The sequence below is a fragment of the Coregonus clupeaformis genome, chromosome 17 (genome assembly GCF_020615455.1).
Source record: "Coregonus clupeaformis isolate EN_2021a chromosome 17, ASM2061545v1, whole genome shotgun sequence".
Lineage (NCBI taxonomy): Eukaryota > Metazoa > Chordata > Actinopteri > Salmoniformes > Salmonidae > Coregonus > Coregonus clupeaformis.
Window position 1 is genome coordinate 54,830,285 of NC_059208.1, and position 18,670 is coordinate 54,848,954.

The 18,670-nt window shown below is 45.1% G+C and overlaps 1 protein-coding gene across 1 annotated transcript in view; it reads left to right on the forward strand.

Annotated features, from left to right (window-relative positions):
• LOC121586754 (gamma-aminobutyric acid type B receptor subunit 2) overlaps positions 1-14,654 on the forward strand; it is a 382,125-nt gene extending 367,471 nt beyond the window's left edge. The window contains exons 17-19 of the mRNA XM_041903715.2: positions 3,560-3,689; positions 10,105-10,222; positions 14,266-14,654. Coding sequence (XP_041759649.1) covers positions 3,560-3,689; positions 10,105-10,222; positions 14,266-14,431 — 414 coding nt within the window. The 3' untranslated portion in view covers positions 14,432-14,654. The remainder of the gene's footprint in view (positions 1-3,559; positions 3,690-10,104; positions 10,223-14,265) is intronic.
• Positions 14,655-18,670: the final 4,016 nt, after the last annotated feature.

Consider the following 18,670-nt stretch of genomic DNA (forward strand, 5'->3'; position numbering starts at 1 on the left):
CGCCCCTCACACTGGGCAGACCACCCTTTAAGAGCTTTCTCTCGCCACGAAATAGTAGGGTCATGGGTCATCAACCAGGAAGCCCCAGCACCACCGGATACGCAGGGAGAGTCAATCAGATAGAGCTGAATCGTTTCCTCATGACCCTCCTGCGCCATCATCTTAAGGGGGTGCCGTGACCTCCCTAATCAACCCAGATCCTAACGGACGGCTATCTAGGTCATGAACAGGGAAAGGCTTATCAACGGGAAGGAGAGGAATCCCTAACTCTACACAGAACTGGCGATCTACAAAATTCCCAGCTGCGCCTGAATCTACTAGCGCCTTATGCTGGGAACGAGGTGCAACCTGTGGAAAACAAACAGGCAAGGTTAGGTGAACGACAGAAAGCTCTGGGTAAGTAGGGTGCCTACTCACCTGGGGGGACCCCCCAATGCGTGGCCTGCCTTCTCCTCCACCGGGGGACCCTCCCCAACACCTAGCCGCGGTGTGCCCTCCACGGCCACAGTTAGTGCAGGGAACGGCCCCCTCGGGTTCCTATTCCTCCGTTCTCTAGCGCCAGCACCCCCGAGCTCCATAGGGCTCGGCTCGGAGGTGCTGGAGGGTGAAATGGGACGAACCCCACCCGGGACGTCCACGGGTGGCGAGCAGGGTGTCCAGCCGAATGGCCATGTCGACAAGTTGGTCAAACGACAACGAGGTGTCCCTGCACGCCAACTCTCTCTGGACGTCCTCCCGGAGGCTGCAACGGAAGTGGTCTATGAGGGCCCGCTCATTCCACCCTGCATCTGCCGCTAGAGTCCGGAATTCCAGAGCAAAGTCCTGGGCGCTCCTCATCCCCTGTCGGAGGTAGAACAGACGCTCCCCCGCCGCCTTCCCTTCTGGTGGATGGTCAAATACGGCACGGAAGCGGCGGGAGAACTCTGCATAGGTAGTGGTAGCGGCGTCCATTCTCCTCCATTCGGCGTTGGCCCACTCCAACGCCTTGCCGGTGAGACAGGAGATGAGGGCGGAGACGCTCTCGTGTCCCGAGGGCGCCGGGTGTACGGTGGCGAGGTAGAGCTCCACTTGCAGCAGGAACCCTTGACACCTGGCAGCGGAGCCGTCGAACGCCCTCGGGAGCGAGAGCCGAATCCCACTGGTTTCCGGAAGTTGGACAGGAGGACTGACAGATGGGGATGGTCCGGTAGGTGGGGCCGTGGGTACCCCGCTGTTCTCCCATCGGTGGAGAGTGTTCATCACCCGCTCCAGGGCATGACCGATCTGGTTGATCCGGTCCTCCTGCCCACGAAGACGGTCCTCCATGCTCTCTGTTGGCGCGGTTGCTCCTGCTGATTCCATGGGTGATGTGTGATTCTGTCAGAATGCTGAGTGTGGATGTGGTGCAGGGAATCAAGCGCAGGCACAAAGGTGTTCGTCAACAGTCTTTAGTAGTCAAAATGAACTCCAAACAGGAGAAATAGCCAACCCAACCGGGAGGCAAGAGCGACTAAACGCACACACACAACAGTGCGTAAAACAAGAAAAGGCGCACGCAGTGCGGACTCTCAATAAACACAGTATGAGAGAAAAACCCCATCAACATGAAAACAGCTGACAAAAACAATCACACATAACACCTGACCCAACATACAAAACTTAAATAGGGAACACAATCAAACACTAACAAGGGACAGGTGTTACAAACAGACAAAACCAAACAAACATGAAACATCGAACGGTGGCAGCTAGTACTCCGGGGACGACGACCGCCGAAGCCTGCCCGAACAAGGAGGAGGGGCAGCCTCGGCCGAAACCGTGACAATCCTGTCACTCTATAAAGTGTTTCTAATAGGTCCTGTCTGCCAGTAGCACATCCTGTCACTCAAAGTGTTTCTAATAGGTCCTGTCTGTCAGTAACACCATCCTGTCACTCTATAAAGTGTTTCTAATAGGTCCTGTCTGCTAGTAGCACCATCCTGTCACTTTATAAAGTGTTTCTAATAGGTCCTGTCTGCCAGTAACACCATCCTGTCACTCTATAAAGTGTTTCTAATAGGTCCTGTCTGCCAGTAACACCATCCTGTCACTCAAAGTGTTTCTAATAGGTCCTGTCTGCCAGTAACACATCCTGTCACTCAAAGTGTTTCTAATAGGTCCTGTCTGCCAGTAGCACATCCTGTCACTCAAAGTGATTCTAATAGGTCCTGTCTGCCAGTAACACCATCCTGTCACTCAATAAAGTGTTTCTAATAGGTCCTGTCTGCCAGTAACACCATCCTGTCACTCAAAGTGTTTCTAATAGGTCCTGTCTGCCAGTAACACCATCCTGTCACTTTATAAAGTGTTTCTAATAGGTCCTGTCTGCCAGTAACACCATCCTGTCACTCAATGTGTTTCTAATAGGTCATATCTGCCAGTAACACCATCCTGTCACTCTATAAAGTGTTCTAATAGGTCCTGTCTGCCAGTAACACCATCCTGTCACTCAAAGTGTTTCTAATAGGTCCTGTCTGCCAGTAACACCATCCTGTCACTCAAAGTGTTTCTAATAGGTCCTGTCTGCCGGTAACACCAACCTGTCACTCTATAAAGTGTTTCTAATAGGTCCTGTCTGCCAGTAACACCATCCTGTCACTCAAAGTGTTTCTAATAGGTCCTGTCTGCCAGTAACACCATCCTGTCACTCAAAGTGTTTCTAATAGGTCCTGTCTGCCAGTAACACCATCCTGTCACTCAAAGTGTTTCTAATAGGTCCTGTCTGCCGGTAACACCAACCTGTCACTCTATAAAGTGTTTCTAATAGGTCCTGTCTGCCAGTAACACCATCCTGTCACTCAAAGTGTTTCTAATAGGTCCTGTCTGCCAGTAACACCATCCTGTCACTCAAAGTGTTTCTAATAGGTCCTGTCTGCCGGTAACACCATCATGTCACTCTATAAAGTGTTTCTAATAGGTCCTGTCTGCCAGTAACACCATCCTGTCATTCAAAGTGTTTCTAATAGGTCCTGTCTGCCAGTAACACCATCCTGTCACTCTATAAAGTGTTTCTAATAGGTCCTGTCTGCCAGTAACACCATCCTGTCACTCTATAAAGTGTATCGTCCTCTCCACTTTCATTTACAGAACATATGATGTTTTATGTCTTTGACGTTGAATGACATAAGGAGAAATCTCGTGCCAATCACGTGGGCTTTTCTAGAAATCTCTCTGTCATGCATTTCACTGTATCTACTCTCTTCTAGCGGTGTAAGAGTAGCCGTTGCCATTGTAGTTGTTCCTAAAGCCACTCTTGAAGTACAATGGAGTTGAATAGAAAAGGTTTCCTTATGATCAAAATCAATACATTTCAGTAGGCAACCCTTATCTGTCATGCAGTTTTTTCCCATCACTATTCAACTCTATGTTAACAATGGGTAACACTTTGTTTTAAGGGTCCATAATAAACCATTTATAAGGCATTTAAGGCATTTACAAACCATATGTTCACCATTTATTAATCATTACTCCCATAGTGTAACACTATTTTAGCCCCTTAAACACTTTTTTAACCCCTTAATCTTCATTTATCTCTGTGCAGTTGGATAAGGAACTGGAGGAGGTGACCATGCAGCTGCAGGACACCCCAGAGAAGACCCCGTACATCAAGCAGAACCACTACGGAGACGTCAACAACATCCTCAGCATACGCAACTTCACAGACGGCAAAGGTGACTGACCACTGCTGCTTTTGTTCACACTTCTACAGCATCACCTCCCACATATTTCTCACTCATTTAAACAGATACACACCTCTGCCAGCATGGACTGCTGCTGACGCACTCACTGTCTGCACATGATTCTCTCTGAAGAGTTGTACGCATCTGTCCAAGGTAAAACAGCTGTGCTCATCTCAGAGACAGGGATCAGCAAGCTTTTAATTGTTCCTCCAGTTTCTCGTCTGCTAATTATGATACAATACTACTATCGTCATGACAACTACACCTTAGTGCCTCTCTAGTAGTTCAGTACTACAGTATCCTGAACCTAAGTTTGTCGATTGCTCAATGATAAGCTTCTGTTCAGCATGCAGACTGACAGACAGAGATATAGAGAAATATAATGGGTCATTATATTCACCATGAGGATTCAGCCACGCCGTAGAGAACACCACCACATCCATATCTCTACCCCAGCCATCAGTATTCATGAGACTGGCTGGACTAAACGCATTTGGGCTGTGAATGAGTGGCTGTTATAAGAGTAGGACACAGTGTCAACAGTGATTACAATCACAAACAACTACAAGGAACACTCTCCGTAGGGCATGAATATTCATTAGCACATGGTTTGGACGTGCTGAAGGTAGAGTGGTGGGGTTGACTGACACAAGGACCACGGCATCCATATTAGGAATTCCATCCATTGTCAGGCCAGTTGAAATACATAGTTCTGTTAGTTGACAAGTTGGAGAGTTTCATCGGACAATTGAGGAACCTAAAATGGATGCCGTAAAGGATCTGGAGAGTAGTTACAGAGAGTTCAGAAGGCATGAATAATACTGTATGAGGTTATCTCTCAGGGCACAAGAGATAGTGGCCTTTTACAGTAAACTGCACTTTTGAAACCACTCCACCAACACTGTTTTCAGAGGTGGTTTATATATTCATTCATTTCCAAAAAGGATTATACTTTGAATTGCTCATATGCCGAATAAATCATTTACCACCGCAATCCAATCCATATGAATCCATTACGCTATGTTTAGACATGCGCTCCTGTATCCTCCTCTTCAGATGCACATTTAGGACACACAATGCCACGGTGTGATCGTCGAATCAGGTCAATCTTATGCTAAGAGGGGAAAATCTGGGTCAACTCTAGAGGAATAAATCGACACAAAAGGGGATCACTTCGAGGCTCTCCAGGTGGCGTTTGAAACACTGATGAGGCTGTTTACTTTGATACCAACCGTGTTCACACTCACCGTCTGTCTCCCACGGTGACGAGAGGCCAACACCAGAATCCTGTCAGTCTGTTTCCCCCCTGGTCTCTTTCTCACTCTCTCTCTCTCTGTGTGTCTCTCTCTCTCTCTCTCTCCCTTCCCCTCATCTCTCTCGCCTCTGACTCTCCATCTATCTGTCTGTCTCGCTTTCTCTCTCTCTCTGTCTGTCTCGCTTTCTCTCTCTATCTGTCTGTCTCACTTTCTCTCTCTATCTGTCTGTCTCACTTTCTCTCTCTATCTACAGTGGGGGAAAAAAAGCATTTAGTCAGCCACCAATTGTGCAAGTTCTCCCACTTAAAAAGATGAGAGAGGCCTGTAATTTTCATCATAGGTACACGTCAACTATGACAGACAAAATGAGAAAAATAAATCCAGAAAATCACATTGTAGGATTTTTAATGAATTTATTTGCAAATTATGGTGGAAAATAAGTATTTGGTCAATAACAAACGTTTCTCAATACTTTGTTATATACCCTTTGTTGGCAATGACACAGGTCAAACGTTTTCTGTAAATCTTCACAAGGTTTTCACACACTGTTGCTGGTATTTTGGCCCATTCCTCCATGCAGATCTCCTCTAGAGCAGTGATGTTTTGGGGCTGTCGCTGGGCAACACGGACTTTCAACTCCCTCCAAAGATTTTCTATGGGGTTGAGATCTGGAGACTGGCTAGGCCACTCCAGGACTTTGAAATGCTTCTTACGAAGCCACTCCTTCGTTGCCCGGGCGGTGTGTTTGGGATCATTGTCATGCTGAAAGACCCAGCCACGTTTCATCTTCAATGCCCTTGCTGATGGAAGGAGGTTTTCACTCAAAATCTCACGATACATGGCCCCATTAATTATTTCCTTTACACGGATCAGTCGTCCTGGTCCCTTTGCAGAAAAACAGCCCCAAAGCATGATGTTTCCACCCCCATGCTTCACAGTAGGTATGGTGTTCTTTGGATGCAACTCAGCATTCTTTGTCCTCCAAACACAACGAGTTGAGTTTTTACCAAAAAGTTCTATTTTGGTTTCATCTGACCATATGACATTCTCCCAATCCTCTTCTGGATCATCCAAATGCACTCTAGCAAACTTCAGACGGGCCTGGACATGTACTGGCTTAAGCAGGGGGACACGTCTGGCACTGCAGGATTTGAGTCCCTGGCGGCGTAGTGTGTTTCTGATGGTAGGCTTTGTTACTTTGGTCCCAGCTCTCTGCAGGTCATTCACTAGGTCCCCCAGTGTGGTTCTGGGATTTTTGCTCACCGTTCTTGTGATCATTTTGACCCCACGGGGTGAGATCTTGCGTGGAGCCCCAGATCGAGGGAGATTATCAGTGGTCTTGTATGTCTTCCATTTCCTAATAATTGCTCCCACAGTTGATTTCTTCAAACCAAGCTGCTTACCTATTGCAGATTCAGTCTTCTCAGCCTGGTGCAGGTCTACAATTTTGTTTGTTTCTGGTGTCCTTTGACAGCTCTTTGGTCTTGGCCATAGTGGAGTTTGGAGTGTGACTGTTTGAGGTTGTGGACAGGTGTCTTTTATACTGATAACAAGTTAAAACAGGTGCCATTAATACAGGTAACGAGTGGAGGACAGAGGAGCCTCTTAAAGAAGATGTTACAGGTCTGTGAGAGCCAGAAATCTTGCTTGTTTGTAGGTGACCAAATACTTATTTTCCACCATAATTTGCAAATAAATTCATTTTAAAAAATCTGGAATTTTTTTTCTCATTTTGTCTGTCATAGTTGACGTGTACCTATGATGAAAATTACAGGCCTCTCTCATCTTTTTAAGTGGGAGAACTTGCACAATTGGTGGCTGACTAAATACTTTTTTTCCCCACTGTATCTGTCTGTCTCGCTTTCTCTCTCTCTATCTATCTGTCTGTCTCGCTTTCTCTCTCTCTATCTATCTGTCTGTCTCGCTTTCTCGCTTTCTCTCTCTATCTGTCTGTCTCACTTTATCTCTCTCTGTCTGTCTCACTTTATCTATCTGTCTGTCTGTCTCACTTTCTTTCTCTCTCTCTCTATCTGTCTCACTTTCTCTCTCTCTCTGCCTGTCTGTCTGTCTCACTTTCTCTCTCTATCTACAGTGAGGGAAAAGGTATTTGATCCCCTGCTGATTTTGTATGTTTGCCCACTGACAAAGAAATGATCAGTCTATAATTTTAATGGAAGGTTTATTTGAACAGTGAGAGACAGAATAACAACAAATAAATCCAGAAAAATGCATGTCAGAAATGTTATAAATTGATTAGCATTTTAATGAGGCAAATAAGTATTTGACCCCCTCTCAATCAGAAAAATTTCTGGCTCCCAGGTGTCTTTTATACAGGTAACGAGCTGAGATTAGGAGCACACTCTTAAAGGGAGTGCTCCTAATCTCAGCTTGTTACCTGTATAAAAGACACCTGTCCACAGAAGCAATCAATCAATCAGATTCCAAACTCTCCACCATGGCCAAGACCAAAGAGCTCTCCAAGGATGTCAGGGACAAGATTGTAGACCTACACAAGGCTGGAATGTGCTACAAGACCATCGCCAAGCAGTTTGGTGAGAAGGTGACAACAGTTGGTGCGATTGTTCACAAATGGAAGAAACACAAAAGAACTGTCAATCTCCCTCGGCCTGGGGCTCCATGCAAGATCTCACCTCGTGGAGTTGCAATGATCATGAGAACGGTGAGGAATCAGCCCAGAACTACACGGGAGGATCTTGTCAATGATCTCAAGGCAGCTGGGACCATAGTCACCAAGAAAACAATTGGTAACACACTACGCCGTGAAGGACTGAAATCCTGCAGCGCCCGCAAGGTCCCCCTGCTCAAGAAAGCACATATACAGGGCCGTCTGAAGTTTGCCAATGAATATCTGAATAATTCAGAGGAGAACTGGGTGAAAGTGTTGTGGTCAGATGAGATCAAAATCGAGCTCAACTCGCAGTGTTTGTAGGAGGAGGAATGCTGCCTATGACCCCAAGAACACCATCCCCACCGTCAAACATGGAAGTGGAAACATTATGCTTTGGGGGTGTTTTTCTGCTAAGGGGACAGGACAACTTCACTGCATCAAAGGGACGATGGACGGGGCCATGTACCGTCAAATCTTGGGTGAGAACCTCCTTCCCTCAGCCAGGGCATTGAAAATGGGTCGTGGATGGGTATTCCAGCATGACAATGACCCAAAACACACGGCCAAGGCAACAAAGGAGTGGCTCAAGAAGAAGCACATTAAGGTCCTGGAGTGGCCTAGCCAGTCTCCAGACCTTAATCCCATAGAAAATCTGTGGAGGGAGCTGAAGGTTCGAGTTGCTAAACGTCAGCCTCAAAACCTTAATGACTTGGAGAAGATCTGCAAAGAGGAGTGGAACAAAATCCCTCCTGAGATGTGTGCAAACCTGGTGGCCAACTACAAGAAACGTCTGACCTCTGTGATTGCCAACAAGGGTTTTGCCACCAAGTACTAAGTCATGTTTTGCAGAGGGGTCAAATACTTATTTCCCTCATTAAAATGCAAATCAATTTATAACATTTTTGACATGCGTTTTTCTGTTCAAATAAACCTACCGTTAAAATTATAGACTGATCATGTCTTTGTCAGTGGGCAAACGTACAAAATCAGCAGGGGATCAAATATTTTTTATCCGTCACTGTATCTGTCTGTCTCACTTTCTCTCTCTATCTATCTGTCTGTCTCGCTTTCTCTCTCTCTCTATCTGTCTGTCTCGCTTTCTCTTGCTCTCTCTGTCTCTCCCTCAATGAAGCCTCTCTGATTGTGCTACCAGCAGAGCTCCATTTAGCATGTGTTGAACTCACAGAACAGAAGTGTTGTCTTTGTTTGCTGGTGCCTTTAAAGTAATGGCCAACAGATACTGTATCAGCGATGTAATGACCGACAGATACTGTATCAGCGATGTAATGACCGACAGATACTGCATCAGCGATGTAATGACCGACAGATACTGTATCAGTGATGTAATGACCGACAGATACTGTATCAGTGATGTAATGACCGACAGATAATGTATCAGTGATGTAATGCCCGACAGATACTGTATCAGGCGATGTAATGACCGACGGATACTGTATCAGCGATGTAATGACCGACAGATACTGTATCAACGATGTAATGACCGACAGATACTGTATCAGCGATGTAATGACCGACAGATACTGTATCAGCGATGTAATGACCGACAGATACTGTATCAGCGATGTAATGACCGACAGATACTGTATCAGTGACTTGACGCTGTTACAGACAAATTAAGATCCTAGAATCTTCAGCCAATCATTTTCATACTTAGCATTTGTTTTGAGAGAGTGCTTGACATGCATTTTGTAAATGCTATCTATTAGTATTAGTATGACTGATGGCATGACATTCTTCAGTGTCCTTAGCTTCTCAGGTGTTGTGATCTGAACCAAGCATAGGGGACATACACAGTAGGTGCGTCCCAAATGGCACACTATTCCCTATATAGTGCAATACTTTTGCCCAGAGCCCTATTGGAATCCTATCGGGTCCTGGTCTAAGGTAGTGCACTACACTGAGTGTACAAAATATACCAATATTGAGTTGCACCTCACCCTTTTTGCCCTCGGAACAGCCTCAATTCGTCGGGGCATGGACTCCACAAAGTGTCAAAAGCGTTCCACAGGGATGCTGGCCATATTGACTTCAATTCTTCCCACAGTTGTGTAAAGTTAGCTGGATGTCCTTTGGGTGGTGGACCATTCTTGATACACACGGGAAACATCAACGTTGCTGGGTTTGACACAAACCGGTGCGCCTGGCACCAACTACCATACCCTGTTCAAAGACACTTAAATATTTTGTCTTGCCCATTCACCCTCTGAATGGCACACATACACAATCCATGTCTCATTTGTCTCAAGGCTTGAAAATCATTATTTAACCTGTCTCCTCACCTTCATTAACACTGATTGAAGCAGATTTAACAAGTGACATCAATAAGGGATCATAGCTTTCACCTGGATTCACCTGGTCAGTCTATGTCATGGAAAGAGCAGGTGTTCGTAATGTTTTGTCCACTGTTCTATAGAGAATAAGGAGGTATATTGTGGCGTAGTGTGACAGCCCATATGGTGACTGATCCTGTTTGCTGTGTCATCTCTCCGTGTCTCTGCAGAGGGGGAGAAATCAATACTGAAGAATCATCTTGAGCAGAAGCCTCAGGCCCAGTGGGGCTCCATGGATCCTTCCAGAATAAACAGAGGTCCCCTGGAGGATATCAACTCACCTGAACAGTGAGTTCTCCCTTTTTTCTTCGTACTGTTGTCTTTTTCTGCAGACTAGACATCAGATGTATTACTACCACCGCCATCACTGCATGCTGGTTGCTCTGGCAACCAGCTCTGTGAAAGATGGACCAATATAACATCCTAATCATCTTTCTTCAGACACACCCACACACACACACTCTCTCTCCCCCTCCCACACACACATATAACCGGCAGAGCACAGCTGACTGCATATTGTCCCAACTCTTATAACGTGGCGGTCCAGAACACTCATAACACATTCAGATGACAAATAAAGAGCTACCTTCACTTATTATTCATGAGCAGGCCGGGGCATGTCGACTTCATCAGAGAGGAAAAAAAGAGTTTAATGCATCATTGAGAGCCTCCTCCTCTTCTCCCCCGTCCTCCAAGCTCTCCTCTCCTCCTCCTACGTTCATCTAACTGGGACGAGAGAGAGAGAGAGAGAGAGAGAGAGAGAGAGAGAGAGAGAGAGAGAGAGAGAGAGAGAGAGAGAGAGAGAGAGAGAGAGAGAGAGAGAGAGAGAGAGAGAGAGAGAGAGAGAGAGAGAGAGAGAGAGCGAGAGAGAGAGAGAGAGAGAGAGAGAGAGAGAGAGAGAGAGAGAGAGAGAGAGAGAGGAGAATCATGATGGAGAAGAGAGAGAGCAGAAAACGGATAGACCGAAAGAACATGATAGAGCGAGGACATGAGAAGGAGGAACCATGAGAGAGTCACAGAGCTTACGTAACCAGTGATTTACGGCTACGGTTGGAAGCAGCAGGGGTTGAAAATAGACTGGGGAGACAGAAGAAGAACACTGAGCTATTCCCACACCACATGAATGTTTGATCAGAGAGAGAGAGAGGGAGAGAGAGAGAGAGAGAGAGAGAGAGAGAGAGAGAGAGAGAGAGAGAGAGAGAGAGAGAGAGAGAGAGAGAGAAGGGAGCGAGGGAGTAAGAGAGAGAGAGAGAGAGGGGGGAGGGAGCGAGGGAGTAAGAGAGAGAGAGAGAGAGGGGGGAGGGAGTAAGAGAGAAGAGAGAGAGAGAGAGAGAGAGAGAGAGAGAGAGAGAGAGAGAGAGAGAGAGAGAGAGAGAGAGAGAGAGAAGGGAGCGAGGGAGCGAGGGAGTAAGAGAGAGGGAGAGGGGGAGGGAGTAAGAGAGAGAGAGAGAGATGGGAGCGAGGGAGTGAGAGAGAGAGAGAGAGAGGGGGGAGGGAGTAAGAGAGAGAGAGAGAGAGAGAGAGAGATGGGAGCGAGGGAGTAAGAGAGAGAGAGAGAGAGGGGGGGAGGGAGTAAGAGAGAGAGAGAGAGAGAGAGAGAGAGAGAGAGAGAGAGCGAGGGAGTAAGAGAGAGAGAGAGAGGGGGGGGAGGGAGTAAGAGAGAGAGAGAGAGAGAGAGAGAGAGAGAGAGACAGACAGACAGACAGACAGACAGACAGACAGACAGACAGACAGGCAGGCAGGCAGGCAGGCAGGCAGACAGACAGACAGACAGACAGACAGACAGACAGACAGACAGACAGACAGACAGAGAGACAGAGAGAGACAGAGAGACAAAGTGATTCCAGAATAAAGCCATCACCTACAGTGAGATGAACCTGGAGAAGAGTCCCCTAAGCAAGCTGGTCCTGGGGCTCTGTTCACAAACAGACCCCACAGAGCCCCAAGACAGCAACACAATAAGACCCAACCAAATAATGAAAAAAGAAAAATATATGTACTTGACACATTGGAAAGAATTTACCAAAAAACTGAGCAAACTGGCAGAATACCTGACCACTGTGACTGACCCACAATTAAGGAAAGCTTTGACTATGTACAGACTCAGTGAGCATGGCCTTGCTATTGAGAAAGGCCGCTGTAGGCAGACCTGGCTCTCAAGAGAAGACAGGCTATGTGCACACTGCCCACAAAATGAGGTGGAAACTGAGCTGCACATCCTAACCTCCTGCCAAATGCATAACCATATTTGAGACACACATTTCCTTCAGATTGCACATTCAAGAATTTGAAAAAAAACAAATCCAATTTTGATAAACTACCATATCTTTTGGGTGAAATACCACACACAGTGTGCCATCACAGCAGCAAGATTTGTGTCCTGTTGCCACAAGAAAAGGGCAACCAGTGAAGAACAAACACCATTGTAAATACAACCCATATTTATGTTTATTTATTTTCCCTTTTATACTTTAACTATTTGCACATCATTACAACACTGTATATAGCCATAAAATGTCTCTATTCGTTTGGAACTTTTGTGAGTTTAATATTTACTGTTAATTTTATATTGTTTATTTCACTTTTGTTTATTATCTATTTCACTTGCTTTGGCAATGTTAACATATGTTTCCCATGCCAATAAAGCCCTTTGAATTGAATTGAGAGAGAGAGAGAGCTCTGTTTCAGATAAGAGCCTGGCAAATAGAGCCAATCAAAACACCTCATCACCTTCTCTTGGCAAGACATCCTCATGTACCGTATGACCTTCCTTTCCAATCTCCACTACCTTCTCCAAGAGGACAAAAAGTATTCTGATACCATCAATAGTGTACAACTAATACTCTGTTAGGAGGATCGCAAAATGTATTGACACGCAATGGAGTAGGTGTATGGAGAAGTTGCCCCTGGACGCTGACCTGGGGTCAGTTTGGCATTTTCCCTACTAATGGTTACGGTTAGGATTTGGGGAGGAGAAGCTGATCCTAGATCTGTCCTTAGGGGAAAATGTATTGCTGACCCAATACAGTACATTATCATTAGACTAGTACAGTACACGTGTTCTTTCATCAAAAAACATGTACAACAACCTGAGACAATTCACTGGTCATATTTAGAAAGTTCTCAGAATTGAAAGACTTCTTTGAGGGTCCAGCTAGTCAATGAGGAGGACATGTTTTTTTTCTATCTTTACATAACTGCCATTTGGTTACGTAATCGGCTTGAAAAGCGATGGCTCTAGCAGAGAGGTGCGGTGTGAGCTGTCACACCAGGCAGAAGCATGACATTTTATTTTTGTCAGAAGATCTCCAAAGCACGGAGTGTTAGTGGATTATGGGTTAGTGGAGAGGAGTGGAGTGGAGAGGAGTGGGATGTAGTGTATGTATGGACAGTGATGCTGGAGAGGGGTGGGGTGGTAGCAGTAGACTCCCAGCCTCTGGTGTGTTACTGTGGGGGTGAAGGGGGAGGTGGGGTGTGAGAGGACCAGGGAGGCTCTCTGGTGTGTTACTGTGGAGGTGGGGGGTGAGGGGTGAGGGGACCAGGGAGGCTCTCTGGTGTGTTACTGTGGGGGTGAAGGGGGAGGTGGGGGGTGAGAGGACCAGGGAGGCTCTCTGGTGTGTTACTGTGGAGGTGGGGGGTGAGGGGTGAGGGGACCAGGGAGGCTCTCTGGTGTGTTACTGTGGGGGTGAAAGGGGGAGGTGGGGGTGAGAGGACCAGGGAGGCTCTCTGGTGTGTTACTGTGGGGGTGAAGGGGGAGGTGGGGGGGTGAGAGGACCAGGGAGGCTCTCTGGTGTGTTACTGTGGGGGTGAAGGGGGAGGTGGGGGGTGAGAGGACCAGGGAGGCTCTCTGGTGTGTTACTGTGGGGGTGAAGGGGGAGGTGGGGGGTGAGAGGACCAGGGAGGCTCTCTGGTGTGTTTTTCATGTTGGGGGGGTAGAGGAGGAGGGGGGTGAGGGGACCAGGGAGGCTCTCTGACTGCGTTGTGACCCTGTTAGAGTATTTTAACTACAGTGTACAGTCATCCAGCCCCCTTTGCTTCAGTAATCACAAGTGCTGGTGTACAAAAAGCTGTTTGAATTATTGAGAGTGAAACAGCACATACAGAAGCTGGCTGGATGTAAATAGTCCTGTATGTACAGTGTGTTCGCAATGTAGCACCACATAGATTTAGAAAGACTGTCGAGGGTTTAACACTTTGACAGCACACATGGGACATTTACTCCTTCAATTGAAACCTTTATTTAGCCAGGTGAATATAATGATGTTTAATGATGCTTAACATGCTATACCATTCATCAACCTGGCTCTCTCTCTCTTTCTCTCTGTCCACAGCATACAGCGCAGGCTGTCGTTGCAGCTGCCAATCCTGCACCATGCCTACCTACCCTCCATAGGGGGGGTGGATGCCAGCTGTACCAGCCCCAACGCCAGCCCCGGCTCTAGCCCACGGCACAGACACATGCCCCCGTCCTACCGGGTCATGGTCTCAGGCCTGTGAGCATCAGTCCCCCCTGGCACTTCCAAGAAAGGACATCCGCGTTTTAAAAACAACAAGCAGACCCTGGCTGAGGCCGTCAGCAACAGTGGAATAATATGTTCGTTTCACTCCTCATGCCATGGTCTCTAGAACCATGGGTCGGGAAGGGGAGAGGGCACAGGAGGACCTTACAAATGACCCACGATCCAGAGCAACAACCTCCTTCGGTCTTACCCCCCCACACCCCCCCAGCAGCAGAGGACCAGACCAGACCAGACCTGACCAGACCAGAACTGTAGCGGATCTGCTTCAAAGGGTTTTTATGTTGTTGTTGTTTTTCTTTTGTCATACACTGGACTATGTGTGTGCCTGTCAAAACGTGAGCATTTCGCTACATCAATGCCTGGAAGGCGTTACTATAGGAACAAAGGAGTTCCAGACCAAACTGACGTAGGATTCATCAAAATTCACCATGGTGAACAAGCATGTAAATAGCATACTTTCTGACTTTGACGTACCGTAAGCTTTGAGTATGCTGTGAATCAACATATGGGGGGGATGGGGGGTCTGTATCGGGGTAGGAGGTCCTGAAAAACTAATGAAAACATAAAAACTGGCCTGCTACAAAGCAAAATGTAAGACAAATTGGTTTGTGTAATATTACTGCATCATTTTAGTGTGTTAATTGTGTTAAATGGATTGGCTCATGGCAAGAAGTAAGATTACTGTAATTTCTGTGACCAGCAAAATGTCGAAAGACACCACGGGCCAATTCTTTTAACTTGGAGTAATATGCACACAGCTTATATTCCACTTTGATACATTTGCACCCATTAATTTTTCTTAAAGAATATGCTATCTCTTTGCATAGGCCTTTAATGTGTTTCAACTTGCCTAGTTTAATTTGCCTCAACCAAGAATGAAATACTACAGTACAATGCCTTTAGAAGGCAACAGAACCAAACAGGACAGATTTCCAGGAAACAATGAGAACAGTAATGACTCTCCATGTTCACTATGTGTTGACACACCTACACACACACATCAAGATACACACCTATAGGGAAACGGAAGTGCACACCGTATCCTAGTGATGTTACGTGTCCAGACGAGGCCTCGCAAAACAGGTCTTCCATTACCACTGGTTGGTCTTCGCCCCATCACTGTAAATGGTCCAGAAACTGTGATGTCACTCTGTTAATCTGGCTGTAGTGAGGATAAAGGAGCATCTTTCTAATGACCATAAGTTTTCATAAGTCGATGAAATAGGCACATGGTCAGGCAGCATCAAAAGTGGTGAGAAACTGAGATCAAAGAGTTGGACAAGGTTCTGTTGACAAGACAAACATTCAGATCGTGATGAGGATGTGGGTTTACCATTTTGGTTTCATTAGTAGTTTTGAAACGGTGAAATTAAGTCACTTTTAAGCTCTTTAAATTAGTTAATCTAAATTTAAATGACCAAAATGGAAAGTGGAAGATACATGTGAGCTGTATGTGAACCCTATCCAGATGTGGCTTGAGCCGAAATGGCGCCGATGGAGACCACAACAATGGAACCACAGACTGGGAGAGAAGCACCTCTAAATCACATGGCACTTAGCAACAGTGGAACATACATCAGAGTTGCTATTGAAATGTATTTCTGTGCAGTTGGCCCAAAGGTGGAGTAAAAAGGGCCGTAGACATAGCTAGCTATCGTCATTTTCTTTGTACAACTGTTGTCACAAGAACAAGAAAAACACAAAGTGGACGATATCCACCAAAAAAAGCTACGTATCATCATCAGAAGTCTAAACAGATTTGTTTCAGCATATGTTTCACCATTGGTGTCTTGGTTCTAGTTTTTAAAAGGTGTTTGTTGAGCTCTGTGCTTGTAGTCATATCCTGTACCCTGCAGGAACCAGAGTATACACCAGGCCAAGTAGGGCGTGGCGGTGGTGTGGGCCAGGCTAAACTAACTCAACAAGCATCTGTAACGCATCTGTAAATTGTACAAGCTGTCATGACTTCTTTGCCATTCAACACTCCAACACCTGGAACATACAGGGTGAGATAGATCACTTGGGGACAACTCACTACAGAGAGTGGGCTGCTCTGTGAGCTGGGCCTGGCGTCTGAATGCTGATGAAGCCTATTGGAGGACAAGGAATGGTTGGGAAGGAGCAGGTTGGAGACAGTACTGCTATTGGACACATCCAGGTGTGATTTCCTGTCTGAGCTCCTCTCCCTAGCCTGGAGCCAATGGGGGCTGCCCAGAGCAGCAACACAGCAGCACAGACCTCCATGAAGGGAAAAGGCTTCTTTCTCCTCCATCTTTGCCCACCAGAGAAACACACGGTCACTTATGAGTGAGTGAGACACTGGGGTTGGTTGTTCCTTCAGAAAAAAAAAGACACATTTTATATATTACATTATATGTGATTGTGTAACATTTGCTGATACCCTGATGGTGTCGATGTATGTATGGAATATTTGGTATTTGGCTTTCTCAAGATGGCATGAAATAAAATGTATAATTCACATAGGAGTTACCGTTTTTTACGACTGTCGTGACAAATCCACTCTGTTGTTCCTTCTCACTCAAGACAGTTTCTTTTTTATTTCCGGTCAAAACTTTGCTTTTATTTCTGCCAACCTGTTGTTCAGCAGTCCAGTCACATTCTTTAGGAGTACATCATCAAGCAGTCAATGTCAAAGCCAAGATTCTCAGTGAGAAATACCCCCACACAATATAATGTAAACTACATTACACATGCTGCAAGATGCTGAGGGCAATAAAAGCGTATAACACGTAATAGCCGTGGCTAGCTAAATCAGAATGAACCTATAGAATGGTCAATAACACATCATTCAAAAATGTTCTTTTCCCAGCATTCATGGAACCTGACAGTCACTATTTATTGTTCTTACAAAATGCCAAATGCTGTTTATTTACATTTTACATTTTAGTCATTTAGCAGACGCTCTTATCCAGAGCGACTTACAGTTAGTGAGTGCATACATTTATCAGGTACTGTTACTTTTATTTGCTATGTGCCCTAATTTTCTATTATTAATGTAAACATTTTCTCAACGTCTACAAAAATAGTTGGTAGTTAAAGGGCTCATAATAACTGGTAATAAACTGCTTATTCATGCTAACGTTCTTTATTAGCCAGGGGTACTCTGTTCTTCGGTTTCTTTCAATTTAAAGGTCAAAAACATGTGTATATATATATATATATATATATATATATATATATATATATATATATATATATATATATATATATAGATATAGATATAGATATATATATTCATATATTTGTATATATCGTCATCAGGGTTTCTGGAAAATCTATGTTACAAAATATAAGAAGTATATATAAAGTGGTAAAAATAAACTTCATTCTGTTACTGTTTTTGTCAATTTAATATGTGGTATTCCATACACACATTGTAGAATTTAAGTTCAATTTAATAACCTTATGTTAAATGCGAAATATATGTATGAGAAGGGCAATAACTTGTTTGATTATTCCAGAAAGATACAGAACTATATATACCAATCTTGACGTTCTAAACATTGATTTTTCATAAGAAACCTTGACATTCACAACGGCCACGATGATACTTGGAACTCATTGGAAACGTTTCTATTTACAGTATCTGTAACCATGGTATGTACAGTTGAGATAGATATGAAAACTTGTATAAAATAAGTATCACACTGGAATACAAGAACATCAGTTGTTATGGGGGGTTTTGAACAGCATTCTTCTTTAAACGTCTGACTGTTATGGACAGCCTTTACTTTTCACATCATCCTTAAATAAAGTGAGACTGAAAATAACTTCATAAAAGTTTTGTTTTGATCTATTCAAAAAGCCTAATAGGTTAAAGAACTTCAGAGATAGTTTCAGTCTGCCCGTATTCAGAGGCCTATTTATGTACTGTTGTCTACCCTTAGGCTAGTGCTCTTTACATAGCTTTTCAAGAAATAGGAAGTCAAGTAAAGCACAGTTAATGTTTTTGCTATTATGATCTCAGTTATCTTCATCATAACGGCAATTAAAACAACTGTTTTATCCACAAGGCAAGGTTGTTGAAGGCCTCGATTCAATCAGATTGAGCGTTAAGCTGCGTTGGCCGACATCCGCATAGCAGATGTTTTAGAGGTGTAACTGTGGTACGAGCTGTCAAATCGGTGAGCGGCTGCTCTCGTGTATCACCAATCACTCCCTTACTATCCCTACCGCGTTAGAAGTTCATAACGGT